The sequence below is a fragment of the Bufo gargarizans genome, chromosome 4 (assembly GCF_014858855.1).
Source record: "Bufo gargarizans isolate SCDJY-AF-19 chromosome 4, ASM1485885v1, whole genome shotgun sequence".
Taxonomy (NCBI): domain Eukaryota; kingdom Metazoa; phylum Chordata; class Amphibia; order Anura; family Bufonidae; genus Bufo; species Bufo gargarizans.
Window position 1 is genome coordinate 507773001 of NC_058083.1, and position 18109 is coordinate 507791109.

An 18109-nucleotide genomic window follows, 5' to 3' on the forward strand; every position below is an offset into this window, starting at 1 on the left:
CAGCTTATACAGAGTGTCAAAAATCCTACTTTGAACGACAGTACTCAAGCAGGACGGTATGCAACAAAGCAATGCTGACCACACCTACCACCCTACAGAATAGAAGCTACAACCTTTGCTTCGTCTTAAAGGGACAACTTTCGCATCAGAACGGTATTATACAGACTTCTCTAAGCCAGAAACCCCTAAAAGGTATGGAGCATAACACCACATGTGCAGCATAACAACAGCACACCGGGTAGTATTGGTGCTAACCAGGCAGCCATGGACTTCACTAAGTTCTTTGCTAAACGGGAGTTGGTTACCAAAGGACTTATAAAGTTCACTGATCGCCCCGAGAACTACAGGGCATGGCGAGCGTCCTTCCAAAATGCCATAAGGGACTTCGATCTTTACTGTAGTGAGGAGTTAGATCTCTTGGTAAAGTGGCTTGGAAACAAGTCTGCTGAACATGCATGGAATAGCCTCCCTGCAGAAGTGGTAGCTGCAAATACAGTGAAGGAGTTTAAGCATGCATGGGATAGGCATAAGGCCATCCTTCATATAAGATAGGGACAAGGGCTATTCATAGTATTCAGTATATTGGGAAGACTAGATGGGCCAAATGGTTCTTATCTGCCGACACATTTCTATGTTTCTATGCCAAAAGAATCAGAGACATTAACATAAACTATCCGGGCAAAAGCATAAAGATGGTGTAGGAAAGACTTGATAAGTGTTATGGGTCAATAGAAGCTATAGAAAATGCTTTATATAAGAGAATCGATCATTTTCTCAGTGACTTGTTAATAGAGGTACAGGTTGCTTAGGCAGAAGGAGATCTGCCGGGGCTAGCATTCCTGGACACCACCAGAGGTGTAAATCCGATTGTCCAAAAACTCCCTTATAATCTACAAGAGAAGTGGATCATGCATGGTTCCCGTTATAAACAGGTTTACAATGTACCATTCCCCCCCTTTTTGGTGTTTGTAGACTTTGTTGCTGAACAGGCAAGGATCAGAAATGATCCCAGTTTTGACTTTACATTGTCATGTCCCACTACCCCCGGTGTCAAACCTCATAAAACACCAGTGGTAGTCCACAAAACTAACGTTGCCTCCACAGGTTCTCCTTACAGGCCATTTAAGTCTTCTCAAGAAGAGAACAAACTCAAAGATCTTACCAAAGAATGCCCCCTGCACAAAAAACCACATCCTCTACTAAAATGCAGAGCCTTCAGGGTGAAGTCTTTAGAGGACTGCAAAGAATTCCTCAAAGAAAACAACATCTGCTTCAGGTGCTGCACTACAACATCGCACTTCGCCAGGAACTGTAAGGTCAGTGTGACATGCACAGAATGCAGTAGCACAGAACACAACACAGCTTTACAACCTGGATTACCTTCTCAGGTATCATCCCAAGCAGAGGAGCAAGATGGAAAGCAGATAGACACTGACATAGACACCGCAGTAGTCACTTCTCACTGTACAGAGATCTGTAAAGGACTTGCAGGAGGGAAGTCCTGCTCAAAAATCTTCCTTGTCAGAGTTTATCTTGTCGGCCACCGACATAAGGTGATATGCAATCTTGGATAATCAAAGCAACAGGTCTTTAGCTAAATCTACCCTCTTCGATACCTTCAACATCGTAGGGCCCAGTTCTCCCTACTCCTTAAGGACATGTGCAGGTACCATTGAGACGGGGGTGAAGAAGGCAACTGGGTACAAGCTAGAGTCCATGGATGGTCAGACCTGCTTGTCCTGGCCAACCATGTTGAAGTGCAATCACATCCCTGACAACCGGTCTGAGATACCTACACCAGAGGTGGCAGCATGCCACCCTAACCTGAGGTGTATAGCTCACCTGATACCAGAACTGGATCCAGAAGCCCCCATAGTCTTACTCCTTGGGAGAGACATACTACGAGTTCATAAGGTTAGAGGACAGATTAATGGTCCCCAAAATGCTCCATACGCCCAGAGACTTGACCTAGGATGGGTCATCATAGGAGACGTCTGTCTAGGAGGAGCACACAAGCCGACCTCAGTCAACAGTATGCTCACCAACACACTTGAGAATGGACGTCCTTCCTTATTCCAGCCATGTTAGAGCATTTTCCTGATAAAAGAATTGTCACACAGAGCTCCTGTGTCTTGTCCTTTCACAGATCCCTCCTGTGAAGACCACGCCTATGATGGAGAGCAAGATCACTTAGGGTACACAGTCTTTCACAGGACCAGAGAAGACAACAGGGTCGCAATGTCCATAGAAGACAGGCTGCTCTTGGAGATCATGGAGACAGCAGACTTCTGGAGGTACTTCTATGCTTCCGCAGAGATTCCGTAGCATTTGGCCGACATACAACAGATGTTCCACTGCTTCCTCGTCAAGGAAGAACACAGAAACTACTTGAGGTTCTTCTGGTACCGCAAAAACAACCCCAATGAAGACATTGTAGAGTACCGAATGAGAGTGCACATCTTCGGAAACAGTCCTTCCCCTGCAGTCGCTATCTATGGTCTCAGACATTCAGCCTGAGAGGGTGAAGCAAAGTATGGGTCAGATGTCAGATCCTTTGTGGAAAAAGATTTCTATGTGGACTGTTTGAAATCCACACCCACGAACAAGACCGCAATCAGTCTCCTGAAAAGGGATCAAGAAATGCTCACTCTATCTCATCTGAGGTTGCTCAAAATCGCCTCCAACAGCTGTGAGTTAATGGAGGCCTTCTCACCCCAAAACCATTCAAATGATCTAAAGGACTTGGATCTTAGCACCGACTGCCTTCCCATGCAGCGGAGCCCTCGGTTTGCTCTGGGATTTAAAGGCAGACACATTCACCTTCCAAATCAGCAAGGCAGTAAAGCCCTTCACATGCAGAGGAGTCCTGTCCACTATAAACAGCTTATATGATCCTCTGGGATTTGTAGTGCCTGTTACTATCCAAGGCAAAATGATGTTAAGAGACTTCACCACAGAGACATCTGATTGGGATGATCCGCTTCCCGCTGAGAAAAATGACCTGTGGACAGGTTGGAAGAAGTCTCTCAAAGCTTTGACCAGCCTTCATGTGAAACGACTCTATGCTTCTGTGCTATCAACTGAAGTCAAGATGCAAAAACTATATATTTTCTGCGATGCTTCAGTTAAGGCAATTGCTGCCATAGCATACCTAAAGACCATTGATGTCAAAGAACAATGCTATATAGGATTTGTCAAGAGTCGGACCAAACTGGCGCCACTCCGCGAACACACGATTCCCAGACTGGAGCTCTGCGCTGCTGTGCTTGCAGTGGAGTTGGCTGAGCTTATAATAACAGGAATGAACCTGGAAATTGAGGAAGTCGAGTTTTACACGGACAGCAAGGTAGTCCTAGGATATATTTGCAACGAAACCAGACGCTTTTACGTCTACATCTGCAATCGGGTGCTAAGGATCAGGAGATCCACTTGTCCTAAACAGTGGTATATGTGCCTACACAGCATAATCCTGCGGACCACGCGACTATATCCTTCGCACCAAGCCACTTTAAGGACACAACATTGTTTATGGGTCCTGCATTTCTGTACCATTCAACGTCTTGCAGCATCATATCCGACACATTCGAATTGGTAGACCCAGATGCAGATGAAGAAATCCGACCTGAAGTATCTGTTCTACATACCGTGAATTTGGACCACCAACTCAAATCCCATCGTTCTCCACCTGGATGTCGCTCGTTCGTGCTATTGCCTGTCTAGTTCATTTAGCTCAATCTTATAAGTCGACATTACCTGTGAGCCAGAAGCCCTGTAAAAGTTGGCATCACTGCAAACACGCCCTTACCGATGCTAATTTAGAAAAGGCCAAAAATATAATATTTCGCACTATACAACATGAATGTTATGCTAAGGAAATAGACTACCTCAGCAAAGGTCAAACAGTCTCCAAGGATAACGCTTTGAAGAAGCTTGATCCCATCTTTGACCAAAATGGGTTGATAAGAATAGGAGGCTGTCTTAGTGGAATTTGTGAAGAAACATCCTGTAATAATTCCCAGACATCATCATGTCACGACCTTGCTTGTGCGACATAACCACGTTCAACTGAAACACTAGGGTCGATTGTTTACCGAAAGGAATCTACGAGCTGCCAGACTATGGCTAGTTGGAGCAAAGAGGTGTGTGAGCAAGCTCATCTTCAACTGTGTTAGGCTACTTTCACACTTGCGGCAGTGTGATCCGGCAGGCAGTTCCGTCGTCGGAACTGCCCGCCGGATCCGCCGATCTGCATGTGACTGAAAGCATTTGTGAGACAAATGCATTGCAAGAGCAGATTCGTCTCTCCGGATTCGTCTCTTGTCATGATCCGTCTTGTATCTTTTTTCACATTTTTACCGGTCTGCGCATGCGCAGGCCAGAAGGACGGATCCGGCATTCCGGTATTTTGAATGCCGGATTCGGCACTAATACATTCCTATAGGGAAAAATGCCAGATCCAGCATTCAGGCAAGTCTTCAGTTTTTTTCGCCGGAGATAAAGTCGTAGCATGCTACGGTTTTTTCTTTTGCCTGATCAGTCAAAACGACTGAACTGAAGACATCCTGATGCATCCCGGATTGCTCTCCATTCAGAATGCATGGGGATATGCCTGATCAGTTCTTTTCCGGTATAGAGCCCCTGTGACGGAACTCTATGCCGGAAAAGAAAAACGCTAGTGTCAAAGTACCCTTACCTGTCGCAAACTTCGTAGCATGTTCCAGAACCCAGAGATGGCCAGTCTTCCAACTGAGAGACTCAGTACAGATCCTCCTTTTACCAACGTTGGTCTGGATGTATTCGGTCCTTGGTCAGTGGCTACACGGCACATTAGAGGTATTCACGCCAGTGCAAAGCACTGGGCGGTCATGTTTACTTGTATGTCCAGCAGAGCTTTCCATATGGAAGTGATCGAATCCATGGACATAAATTCACTTTGACGGTTTATTGCCATTAGATGGCCCGTGAAGCATATTCGTTCAGACAGGGGCACAAATTTTGTTGGAGCAGTAAAAGAACTTCAAATTCCTTCCAACTTGTACACTGCCAACGTGGAAAGATACTTAAATGAGCAAGGATCCACCTGGACCTTTAATCCGTCTCATTCTTCTCACATGGGCGGCGTCTGGAAAAGGATGATAGTGTAGTTGGCCAGCTAAGACCTGTCCTAGGTTGCTAACGTAGCTTGTGTGTTTATACAGCTAGACCTGCCAATAACCTTTATGTTTGGATGTCATGTAATAGTTATATTTTGTGTTCACAGAAGCAGGAAAAGATAATATGCCTTTAAGATTTATTATATGAATGTGAGGTAAGCTCAATGACACAGCAGAAACAACAGAAACCATAGAGTTAAACTGTTGTTGCTGGGCAGGAGTCTTGACCAATCACAGCCAGCCTCACACACAGCCTGTGTGGGAAATTCCCCTAGTAGGAGCTGCTGGAATCATTACACCAGAGGAGAGGAGCTGAACAGACATTCACTCCACTAAGAGCTGTGTTTTATGGAAGCAGAGAGGCCAAAATAGGTATTTTAAACTGTTATATAATGTTCCTATTGTTGATGTAATGATTAGAACTGTATACTGAACCAGTTACATGTGTGTTTACTTACAGTTCCACCAATTGCAAACAAACAAATTTAAATTCTATATTTCAATCCAAATTGCTTACAACTATACCAGATCATACTCAACCAATCTGCAAATAGTTACTGCTAACTGCATACTGCAAATTGCGACCAAATTCAGCAATTAGAACTATTACTTAGACCTCAGATATACCACTCAGAGAGATCATAAAGTGCTTAAATAACTTAAAGTGAGAGTACAGATACTGAATAGAGAAATATATCCACCATTTTATATTGAATTACAAGATTGAACAGTTGAACCACCATCTTATGCATACCGCCATTTTATGAATATTTATGCAACACGTGTTTTGGACATGGACTATCTGCTGCGGAGGCGGCAGTATTAACTGAAGAAAAGTTGAAGTTAATAAAGAAGTTTTTTCAAGCATTTGGTGTGCTCTTTGAACATACTGTTTCCATAGAACAGCACTAGAGGAATTACAGAGTAACAAACAGTCTGGTTAGACTAAAGGTCAGAGACATCAGAATTCTTCTAATGCCACAGCGCAAAAGTCACTTCATAGTGATGGGCCTGCCACAGTGGAACTATTTCCCTCAGAGGGCGAAGCGATAGCGCTCCTCAACTTGCACAGAAAAGAGCGCATTAGAGCAGCGGAGCGCCAGCATATAATCCCGCGCAGCAACTGTTCCCTGAGTGAGCAAGCAAAGACACCTTAGCGGAGCTACCATAGAGGCCATAGAATGTGTGCATTAGTCAAACTGCAGCCGACTCTTAAAGTGGCAGAACGGCAAAGGCAAAATAGTCAGAGAAAGAGCGCCAACCCTCCTGCGATCCCTAGAGAGAGAAAGAGACGCATGGTGGGAGGCCAAAGTCCAGAGCTAGAGTACCCGCACCGTTATCCACGAAGAGACCACGTACTGCAGCCAGCTAGTTTCCAGCTACTAGGCCCAAAGCCTGCAGCAGCGTATCCAAGCCAGCGCATCGCAAGTCTGCACAGAGTATCGCAAGTCTGCACAGAGTATCGCAAGTCTGCACAGAGTATCGCAAGTCTGCACAGAGTATCGCAAGTCTGCACAGAGTATCGCAAGTCTTCGCAGACCATCGCAAGTCTTCGCAGACCATCACAAATCAGTGCAGACCATCACAAGTCAGTGCAGACCATCACAAGTCAGTGCAGACCATCACAAGTCAGCGCAAATCATCGCATCATCAAGGAAAAGCACGTCTCCTTTAAGACTGACATTTGTTCCTGCTCTTCAGAATAAGGTCAGAGCTTTTATTTTATTGCTTATCATTGCACATAGGTTTTAGCATAAACAGACATTTTTTGTGTTCAGGAATAAAAAACTTTAAAGTAAAACAAAGGACAGTTTGTAGTATACGGACTCTAAAGTATTTAAAGTGAAAGTCATTTATTGACTGCATCTATTGCTATTGCATTTAAAGTGAAAGCCATTTATTTATGCATTTATTAATATTGCATTTTTAGTGAAAGGTTATTTAATATTCGTATTTATTGTTATAGTATTTAAAGTAAAATGTCTGAGCCTAGTAATACCATGCCACTGTTTGAGGCTACAAAGATAGATAGGGTAGAAGGTGAAGAGCAAGAGAACCTGTCTGAGTTAGAAGAGTCTAATGCAGCACTAGTCCTGCCTCAAACAAATCTAGCCCAAGCAGATGAACTAAGACGTTCATCATGTGCCAGAAAACCAACCTCAAAGATGCTGGAAAATTTGGAGCAAAAAGCAGCATTAAAAGAGAAAAAGTTCGCCCGGATGTATGATATGTGAAAATCATACATTTAAGACATTCGTAGAAAGCTAAAGCAAGAAAGTATAAAAAGGAACTTGAGTGATATGGTAGAGACGGTAGAAGAATCTGAAATCAGAGCTTATGGCAGCATATGTCAACCTGCGGTAGTTTACAACACCTTCCCAGGAACATGGACACATGTACTGTGGTCACTAAAGATTTGGTAAAGCTCATGAGAGAACTATCATCTGCAGAAAACTATGATGAAGTTAAAGCAAGAAGTAGAATGAATGAGCTTTTTATGAGAGACTATGCTAGGTCCTTAGGTGGTACCACAATCTCAAGTGTGACTTCCTTCGCTAGGCTGAAGTGCCACCCACATATCAGAGTCCTCAAGTACTTCAGCTAAAAGAAAGGAATTGGTTGAACAACTTGCTGTCAAGAGAGCAGAAATTGAGATGGAAGCTGCCATCGAGGCACAGCGCCATCAAATGGAGGCACAGCACCAATTGATCATAGAAGCCAAACTCAGAGTACATGAAGAGGCTATGAATCACAGTAGTCTTAGGTTAAAATCTGTACTAAGTAAAGAAGCAGACTCCTACTTTCCTACATACACCCAGGAAAATGGAAGGAAATCTCCAGCATGCAATGAGGAAATAAGTCATTATCTTTCCATCCCTGCTCATAAAGACAAAGAGAGACCTAGTCCAGTGTTAGGAAAAAGGTGTGTGAATTTACCCTCTATCTCTACTGGAAAAGATGAAGAAAGGGACTCGCCTAATTCAGAACTAAGTGAGAAAATAGAATCGGGTGACTCTATCCCTAGATGTCACTGCAACGGTCAAGAAAATGTTACAACTATTGTCCCAGCAAGACAACAGAGAACAGTCCTTGCTAGACTTCCCGTTCTGGAACCCACTGTATTTTCAGGAGACGTACTGAAGTTCATAGAGGGGAGGCAAGCTTTGAAATGATCATTGAGCATCATTGCTTCAGTCCAGTCGACAAGTTATTCTACCTTCAGAGATATGTTGGCGTGGAAGCAAAGGAAGTTCTTGAAGGTAACTTCTATAGAAAAGACAAAGAAGCCTACAAGCAAGCTTGGTAAAATTGAATGCAAGATATGGTCATCCTTTCTTAGTACAAAGAACCTTTAGAGATAAACTGAATAACTAGCCTAAAATAGGTCCTAAAGAACACTTTAGACTCCAAAAGTATGGTGACTTCCTGCAAGCATGCAGCAATGCCATCCCACATGTTCAAGGACTGGAAGTACTGAGCGACTATCTAGAAAACCACAAGATGCTAGCTAAGCTACCTGAAGAAGTGGCTTCTAGATGGAATCGCTATGTGACTAAACAGTTAGATCTAGGTAAAAACTTCCCAGGTTTTAAGGAGTTCTCTGAGTTTGTCAATGAGGAAGCACGGATAGCATGTAATCCAGTAACATCAACTTATGTCTTAAAATCCTTAGAAGAAAGGCCTGCAAGAGAGATCAGACGTGCAAGAGCAACTAGCTTTGCAACCAACACAGCAGCTAAAGGTCCAGATACCTACAAGAGCAAGTTCAGAGTCACTACTGGGATCAGTAGAGACAGAACCGACAAATCTTCAGACTACCTTCAAGTGTATGTTCTGTGAAGAGAACCACTCCATACACAGGTGCCAACAATTGAAGGAGAAGCCCCCAGATGAAAAGAAAAGGTTTGTACTTGAGAACCAACTGTGTTTTGGTTGTCTAAGAAAAGGCCACGTTACTAAGGAGTGTAAGAAAAAGGCCACATGCAGCATTTGCAAAGGACGCCATCCTACACCACTACATGAAGAAAGTCCAATAAAAGATAAATCCTCAATACCTAAAGATACTGAGGAAGAAAATAAAGTATCGGTATTCTCTTGCAGAGAAAGGGAAGGAGAAAGCAATGGCATATCAATGGTTGTACCAGTGTGCATTTTAAATCCTAAACGGAGGAACAAAAAGGTATATGCCTATGCGCTACTGGATGCCCAGAGTGACGTCACCTTCATTGATTAAGAAATCTGCAAGAAATTACAAGTGCCTACAGAACCAGCGAAGCTCAAACTCACCACAATGATGGGGAGAGACACATTAGTGAACAGTCAAAGGACTGAGAGTTAAGAGGACTTCATTCAAACTTCACATAAGATCTACCTCCAGTTTATACAAAAGATGATAAACCTCTAGATCGATATTGCATACCTACCTGGGAAACAGCCAATAAATGGGAGAACCTATCTGTCTTATCACATGAAATGTCTCCGCTGAAGGAGTTTGGTGTTGGACTGTTGATAGGTTACGATTGTCCCAAAGCTTTGGTACCACGAAAGGTAATCACAGTAGGAAAGGATGAACCCTACGCTGTTCAAACTGATCTAGGATGGGGTGGTGTTGGAGGAAAACAGCAGATCGCAAACTCAAGACAGGTGACAGGATTGTGTCATTGAATATTTGTCCAAGAGTTACCAACTGTAAGTCCAGCAAAAGTAATCAAGATTCTTGAATCAGACTCTGCAGACATACGTTCTAAAAAAAATAGTGTATCCCAAGAAGTCATAAAGTTCGTAAACACTCTAGAAGAAAGTATTCAGCAGAATCAACAAGGTCATCTTGAAATGCCTTTACCTTTTAGAGAACGACCTCGTCTGCCAAATAACAGAAATCTTTCCCTAGTAAGATTGAAATGTTTGAAGAAAAGGATGGGAAAAGATCCCAAACTCAAGAATGATTATTTGAAATTCATAGAAGGCATCCTCAAAGGACATGCAAAGAAAGTTAATAACCAACCTAAAGAAGAAGTGTGGTACATCCCACATCAAGGTGTTTACCACTCAAAGAAACCAGATAAGATTAGAGTAGTATTTGATTGCTCAGCAAAGTACGATGGTCGATTGAACGATCATCTACTAAAAGGACTAGATCTTACAAACACTCTTCCTGGAGTACTCTGTAGATTCAGAAAGTATCCCGTAGCGGTCATGTCTGATGTTGAAAAGATGTTCCACCAGTTTTATGTGAAGAATGAAGATAGAGACTTTCTGTGGTTCCTATGGTGGGAGGATGGAGATACAGATTCAGAGCCAGCAGAATACAGGATGAAAGTACATTTGTTTGGAGCAGCTTCATCTCCAGGTTGCGCCAATTATGGTATGAAGTACCTGGCCAATCAGAATAAAAGAGAATGCCCATCAGCAGCAAATTTTTTGAAGAAAAACTTTTATGTATATGATGGTCTTATAAGTCTAGAGTCCACAGAATCTGCAATCAAACTAGTGAAAGAAAGCCAAGAGTTATGCGCAAGAGGAAACCTGCACCTTCAGAAATTTATCTCAAACAACAGAGAGGTACTGGAATCCATCAGTGACTCTGAACGTGCATCAACAATGAAGAATGTAGATCTCAATTATGATCATCTTCCAGTCCAGAACGTACTTGAATTGGGGTGGAATGTAGAGAATAGCAAGTTCTTTTTTTGAAGTATCTATTGAAGAGAAAATTGCAACTAGACGCACCATTCTTTCCGCAGTGCCTTCTATATTTGATGCATTGGGATTCTTAACCCCAGTAATCCTCAGACCAGAAGAAATACTACAAAAAATATGCAGACAGAAATTGGGATGGGACAAGCCCATACCTGACAATTTGAGGCCAAGGTGGGAGAGTTGGATAAGAGACTTGCAAAACTTGAGAAAAGTTATGGTTATGGTCAGTGCTCCTACATCAGAGTGATAGGAGAAGAAAAGATACACTGTGCCCTGGTTATGTGGAAGGCCAGAGTTGCACCTACCAGTATTCAGACAATACCAATACTTGAACAGACAGCAGCTGTTGTTTCAGCATCAGTAAGCAAGTTTCTGAAAGAAGATTTACTAGTCAATGGAAATTGGCCAAAGTTCTAGAAGTTCAAAAGGATGAAGACAAACTAGTAAGAAGAGTATTGTTACAAATAGAAGACTCAAAAGTTGACAAAAAGTGAAAACGTCTCACTACTCCACTCAAGTTGGAACGTCCTATACAGAAGTTAGTTGTTCTACTTGAGAGTGATAAAAGACACTTGGAAGTTGAGAAGCTGATGTAAAATTCATCAAATTCCTGTTTAAGTCCTACCACTAAGAACATAGAATTATAGGTAATTTTGGTGGGTGTGTAGCTGGTCAGCTAAGACCTGTCCTAGGTTGCTAACATAGCTTGTGTGTTTATACAGCTAGACCTGCCAATAACCTTAATACAGTTCCTATGTTTGTGTGTTAAAGACAAAAGCAGTTATTTACAGTGACTATATGTTTGGATGTCATGTAATAGTTATATTTTGTGTTCACAGAAGCAGAAAATATAATATGCCTTTAAGATTCATTATATGAATGTGAGGTAAGATTAATGACACAGCAGAAACAACAGGAAGCTTAGCGTTAAACTGTTGTTGCTGGGCAGGAGTCTTGACCAATCACAGCCAGCCTCACACACAGCCTGTGTGGGAAATTCCCCTAGTAGGAGCTGCTAGAATCATTACACCAGAGCAGAGGAGCTGAACAGACATTCACTCCACTAAGAGATGTGTTTTATGGAAGCAGAGGGGCCAAAATAGGTATTTAAAACAGTTATATAATGTTCCCATTGTTATGTGTGTTTACTTACAGTTCCACCAATTGCAAACAAACAAATTCAAATTCCATTTTGCAATCCAAATTGCATACAACTATACCAGATCATACTCAACCAATCTGCAAATAGGTACTGCTAACTGCATACTGCAAATTGCAACCAAATTCAGCAAGTAGAACTATTAGTTAGACCTCAGATATACCTCTCAGAGAGATCATAAAGTGCTTAAATTACTTAAAGTGATAGTACAGATACTGAATAGAGAAATATATCCACCATTTTATATTGAATTACAAGATTAAACAGTTGAACCACCATCTTATGCATACCGCCATTTTATGAATCTTTATGCAACACAAAACACGTGTTTTGTACATGGACTATCTGCTGCGGAGGTGGCAGTGTTATATGAAGAAAAGTTTAAGTTAACAAAGAAGTTATCTCAAGCATTTGGTGTGCTCTTTAAACCTACTGTTTCCATAGAACGGCACTAGAGGAATTACAGAGTAACAAACAGTCTGGTTAGAATAAAGATCAGAGATATCAGAATTCTTCTGATGCCACAGCGTGAAAGGCACTTCATAGTGCTGCGCCTGCCACAGATAGGGATAGCAAGGAAAATCTTGGATTCAATATTCTTGCAAGTAGGGAGTACTAGACTCACACATGAAAGTTTGACCACATTCTTGGCGAAAATCTCAGCCATCATGAATGCAATACCGTTGACTACCCTTTCCAGCGACCCTGAAGATTTGACTATCCTCAATCCTGACATGTTATTCACACAGAAGACCAGCACCCCGAATGCCCCTCTTGGAGAATTTAATGATAAAGACCTCTATAGATGACAATGGAGGCAGGTGCAAAGTCTTTCTAATGCCTTCTGGGACAGGTGGAGGAAGCAGTATATCTCTACCTTACAGTCAAGAAGGAAGTGGCAAACTAACAAGCTGAACATCAGACCTGGGGATGTTGTGCTCATGAAAGACAGCCAATCGCAGAGGAATGAGTGGCCACTGGTCCTCATCACAACACATTCCCAAGCAAGGATGGGAACGTACGCAAGGCCGAGGTCAAAATTTGGAAGCCTGGCGAGTGTAAACCATTCCTTAGGCCAGTGGCAGAGCTTGTTTTGTTGTTTTCACCTAAGAGACCTAGTAGTGGCGTCTGTTGACGCCAGATGGGGAGTGTTCTGCCCAGCAGGGTTAGGCAAAATTATTCCAGATCACGTCTGCCTCAGTTTTGGCATTTCTGTAGTGATTAATGTGGTTATAGCACCATCTAGCGGTGTTAAATTGTATTACACTCAGTTTTTCCTGTTACAAAGACTATTGCATTGTGGGTGGTGCAAAGCATTGTGGGAAAGAGAAACCTTCAGTCTCCCGAACACATCAGCAGAGCTGTCCTTCTGTATATCTCCTTCTCAAACTCCACCATCCTTGTAAATGCATATCTGGTGAGAGATCTAGCTTCATTTCAGGGATATTGTGTGATGCAGAGATGTTCAGTCAGTTGTAATTGTTGCTCAGAGAAGTTGTTAGTACTGTTAGCTAGCCACGTAATCCTATGTATAGGCAGCCATTTTACCATGTGCCTTCACTGATGACTATTAATGTTATAATACATGCTATCTATACGTTATACTTATACATGTTATTTGTATTCTTATAGTTTTACCAATCAAATACTCCTGTTTTGCCACTCAACAATCCTGTTTTATCAATCAATCGCACACTTGTACAATCTCTCACTCATGCGCATCACGCAGAGAGTACAGCCTGTTGACCAATAAACAAGTTAGACTACAAAGAACAGTCCTCTTATTTGGAAGACAGAAATGGTTTTTGCTGAATGTCAGACTGCACACTGTGTGAACGTGTATGAAGACAGAACACCTGCATTGTTCACCAGAGCCCCGGTGAGCGCAGCGGCTCCCCTTATTAAACCAGGAATGCTGCCTGATGGGATTGATCCTGCTGATTAAAATAATACCTGTCTTGCGAAAATCGGTTGTGGGGTTCTCAAGAAAAAAAGAGTTATATTGTTAATGCAAATTAGAGTTTCTGGGCTAGAGGCGTGGCCAGCACTGGACAGCTGAGGTGCACAGAGGAGCTAGGCCCCTCCCCTCAGTATACTGAAGCGCTCAGTTGCATTAAGAATAAAAGGCTTTTTTTCTTTGGAATGCCACCGTTTATTTTCAAAAGACAGGTATCATTTTAATCAGCAGGATCGACTTTACCGGGTCGAATACCTGGTTTAAAAGGGATGATTCTGCTCATATGTGGCCTTTAAGTGGCTCTCTGGCTTAGAAAACCCATTTTATCTTATTAGGAAATTCTGAGTTCATAGAAGGGACATCCCTGTCCAAGTTCCTTTTCTATTAGACAAACCAGATTCAGTTTATTACAGCTGGAAGATGTGTAATGTTATAATTCGCCTGCAGCACCCCCGCAGGAGAAATGAACATTTGCGACATTTATCAAGCAGAAATACACCTAAATTAGGCGTATTTCTGGCATCTGCGCCGCATTCTGCGACTTCTCCCTGCTCACACCAGGTCTAATAAAGAGGGCGTGGGCAGGGAAGGGGACGCCCGAAAGGCCCATCTCATTTACCATTTACTACGCCTGTTTTAAGCATAGAAAACAGTGTAAATGTAAGACTGCTAGGAAGCTGTCTTGCATTTAGAAGTGGTGGAGAATTTGCCGAAGTTTTGAAGAGGCCAGCGCTGATCCTAATAAATGTGCCCGTATACCTCATTGCTGGGGTCCCAGCAGTAGGGATGAGTTTTCAACCTGATTGCAAAAAAGGATTGTTCAAAGTGGACAATGCCAAAGGACAGATGAGAATATCAGGTCCAAAGTGAGAAATATTCCTCAATAGATTTTATTTTGGTGCCTCCAACAAAATCTTGCCGATTAGACAGGGAAGAGTGACCCCATAGGGTGGACACATCTAGTCTCCTGACCATAGGTTGTACGTTTCATACGTAGCATTATATAAATGCCCCCTCTTGTGCTCTAATAGTCTTGTTTTATTTGTGTTCACAGAAGTGGAATGTAAGTCAGACGAAAATTCGGATCATCTCAACCGTCATCTTCATTTTGTTCGGATGTATACTGTTCGTTGCCATCCCAGCAATCATTTTCCAGCACATAGAGAACTGGCATACATTAGACGCCTTCTACTTCGTGGTCATCACTCTAACCACAATTGGCTTTGGAGATTACGTTGCCGGTAAGTTGTTGGTATCATACAAGTGAAGCCTCCTTGAGGAAAGATGTTCCCGTCTCCTTCCTGTAGGGCTGTATCATCTCCATGCTGAGGCAGAGGAACGGCTGTTTGACCAATCTCTACACCGTCCATAGACATTAGTCACTCATATCTATTTTCTTAAATACATGATTTATATGACATGATATCTAAGGTTAGGCCAAACTGCCCAAGTCTTAAAGCGGTTGTCCAAGCTAGAATTATAAAAAAAAAAAAATTTATACTGTCCATTCTGAACCCCCTCCATGCTAGTGCTGCCTCTCTGATTCTCTACATGTGTTTCTGCCATGACATTATGTTTTTGACTGTGCAGTATGGCACGGCGCAGGGCATTGGGTCCCTTAAAGGGAAAGTGTTCTTCGTGACGTCAGTTGCATTTCAGCAACGAGGGACAGGGTCCCCCTTTTAGGAGATATGGTGGTACCCAGGATAGGAATGCCAGAGTGGTGTATGGGTGGCCTAATGTCCCTTGGTGGTATTGTTGCACGTGTCACTGTGCTCCTAACCTGGATATTCTGGAACCCCAAGCGTGGACGTCGCTGCAGAAAAAGGGTAGTTAATGAAGGAGATGGAATAAGTTGAGTCCAAACCTTGAATACAGTTGAACAGTAGCATTAATTGAATAAACTTGCATCAGAAACAATCTTCAAGCTTTGTCTTGGTCATCAGCAGGTTTTGGCTTAACTTTTTGACAGGCAAACACATTAGGGTCTGCTACATCTGTCGCTCTTTGACTCTGCTGTGGCGGCAGGACTAGATAGAAACTTTTCCTTTCTGCTGAACTTTACTTGCTGTAGTCTGACTCTGTCTTATTCTTTGTCTCTATCTTTATCTTTGTCTCTGTATCTTTTATTCCTGTCTTTATTCAGGGAATCTTTACTCTTAGCTTCTCTTGAGACTCTTAGCTCTTTTCTCTTGTTCCAGCAGAGCTGATGGTGCTCTGCTGGTCTAGGCAGGGCTCCCCCAAAAAGGACGAGCTCTCTGCAGCACAATTTAGGAGGGGAAGGCTAGACTGACTTTCACTAACTAACTAAACTCCTCCCTCTCTAGAGAGGGCTGGAATGGACAAAAAGGTTCCATTCCAGATAAACTAGCTCTGCCAATATTGCCGCCATCTGCTGGTGAACCAGGCACATTACATATCACTTAACAGTTGCATAAGAATAAATACACATTGTGCAGGATCTGGAATAAATACACATGATGGCAATAGATCAACCATACGAGATAGTGATGGGGCAAAAAGAGTGGTAATACCCCGTAGCGGGGCGTTACAACTGCAGCAATGATGTGTCCATATGCAAGGCCGGCGTCGGCACCCGGCATACCCAGCACAGCTGTCAGAGACCATAAGCAATGAACGCTTCCATCAATACAGATGGAAGCGCTTACTGCTGGAGCGCTGGGAGCTGCGGTCCTGTCACTCAGCTCCCCACGCTCCTCCCCTCCTTCAGGCCAGCCGCGCTCTGAATAGTGAAGCAGGAAGACTTCTCCCTGTTCAACCATTAAGCATGCAGGCACGGCTTGCGCTGCCGGCTTGTGTGGGTGCAACGGGACAAGGTGAGTAGTTACTGTTTTTTTGTTTTTGTTTTTTTTTAACACAGAGGGGTCACAGAGGACTTTATTACTATGGAGGGGGCACACAGGTCTTTATTACTATGGAGGGGTCACAGAGGACTTTATTACTATGGAGGGGGCACAGAGGACTTTATTACTATGGAGGGGGCACAGAGGACTTTATTACTATAGAGGGGGCGGGCATAGAGGTCTTCATTACTATGGAGGGGCACAAAGTACTTTATTACTATGGAGGGGGCACACAGGTCTTTATTACTATGGAGGGGGCACAGAGGACTTTACTCTGTGCCCACTCCATAGTAATAAAGTACTCTGTGCGCCCTCCATAGTAATACTTTATTACTATGGAGGGGGAACAGAGGTCTTTATTACTCTGGAGGGGGCACAGAGGTCTTTATTACTATGGAGGGTTCGCAGAGGACTTTATTACTATGGAGGGGGCACAGAGGGCATTTCTACTATGGAGGGGGCACAGAGGGCATTACTACTCTGGAGGGGGTACAGAGGGCATTACTAATGTGAAGGGGGCACAATGGGCATTTCTACTATGGAGGGGGCACAGAGCCAGAGGGCATTACTACAATGAAGGTGGCACAGTGGACATTATTACTGTGAAAGGGGCACAATTGGGGATTTCTACTACGAAGGGGGCAAAATGGGGATTATTACTATGAAGGGGGCACAATGGGGATTATTACTGTGAAGGGGCACAGATAGGGCATTACAACTGTGAAAGGGGCACAATGTGGGAAAAACTACTGTGAGAGGGCACAATGTGGGCATAACTATTGTGAGGGGGCACACATCTGTACAAAACTACTGTGAAAGTTCTACAATGAGGGCAATGCTATTGGGGGGGTGCCAGAGAAAGGACCTTCCCCGGGTGCCAAACACCGTAGGCACGCCACTGAAGCAGGGAACTATTTGCTCCCTGCTCCACCATTGAGTTTCCAGCGCTCCACAACAGCAGCACGATGTTCTCACAGATCGTCCTGCTGATCTGTGTAGGAGGAGGAGCGGGTCAGCCTGGGAATCAGCCTCTGCTTCTCCTACACAGCAGCGTGATGTGTCACAGTATCCCGCTGCTGCTAATGGGGAGCGCAGATCATGGGAGGAGCCAGGTGATGGAGAAGAGGAGGATTTATTGTTTTTTTTTTTTCACTCCCTGCGAAGGGGCACATCTGGGCATAACCACTGTCAAGGGGGCACTGGGCACATATCTTGGCATATCCACCGTAAGAGGGCACATATCTTGGCATATCTACTGTGAAGGGGGCACACATTT

The 18109-nt window shown here is 43.3% G+C and overlaps 1 protein-coding gene across 1 annotated transcript in view; it reads left to right on the forward strand.

Moving 5' to 3' along the window:
• Positions 1–18109, forward strand: part of KCNK2 (potassium two pore domain channel subfamily K member 2) — a 150057-nt gene that overhangs the window by 106724 nt on the left and 25224 nt on the right. Inside the window, exon 5 of the mRNA XM_044291286.1 lies at positions 15024–15210. Within this exon, the coding sequence (XP_044147221.1) occupies positions 15024–15210 (187 nt within the window). The remainder of the gene's footprint in view (positions 1–15023; positions 15211–18109) is intronic.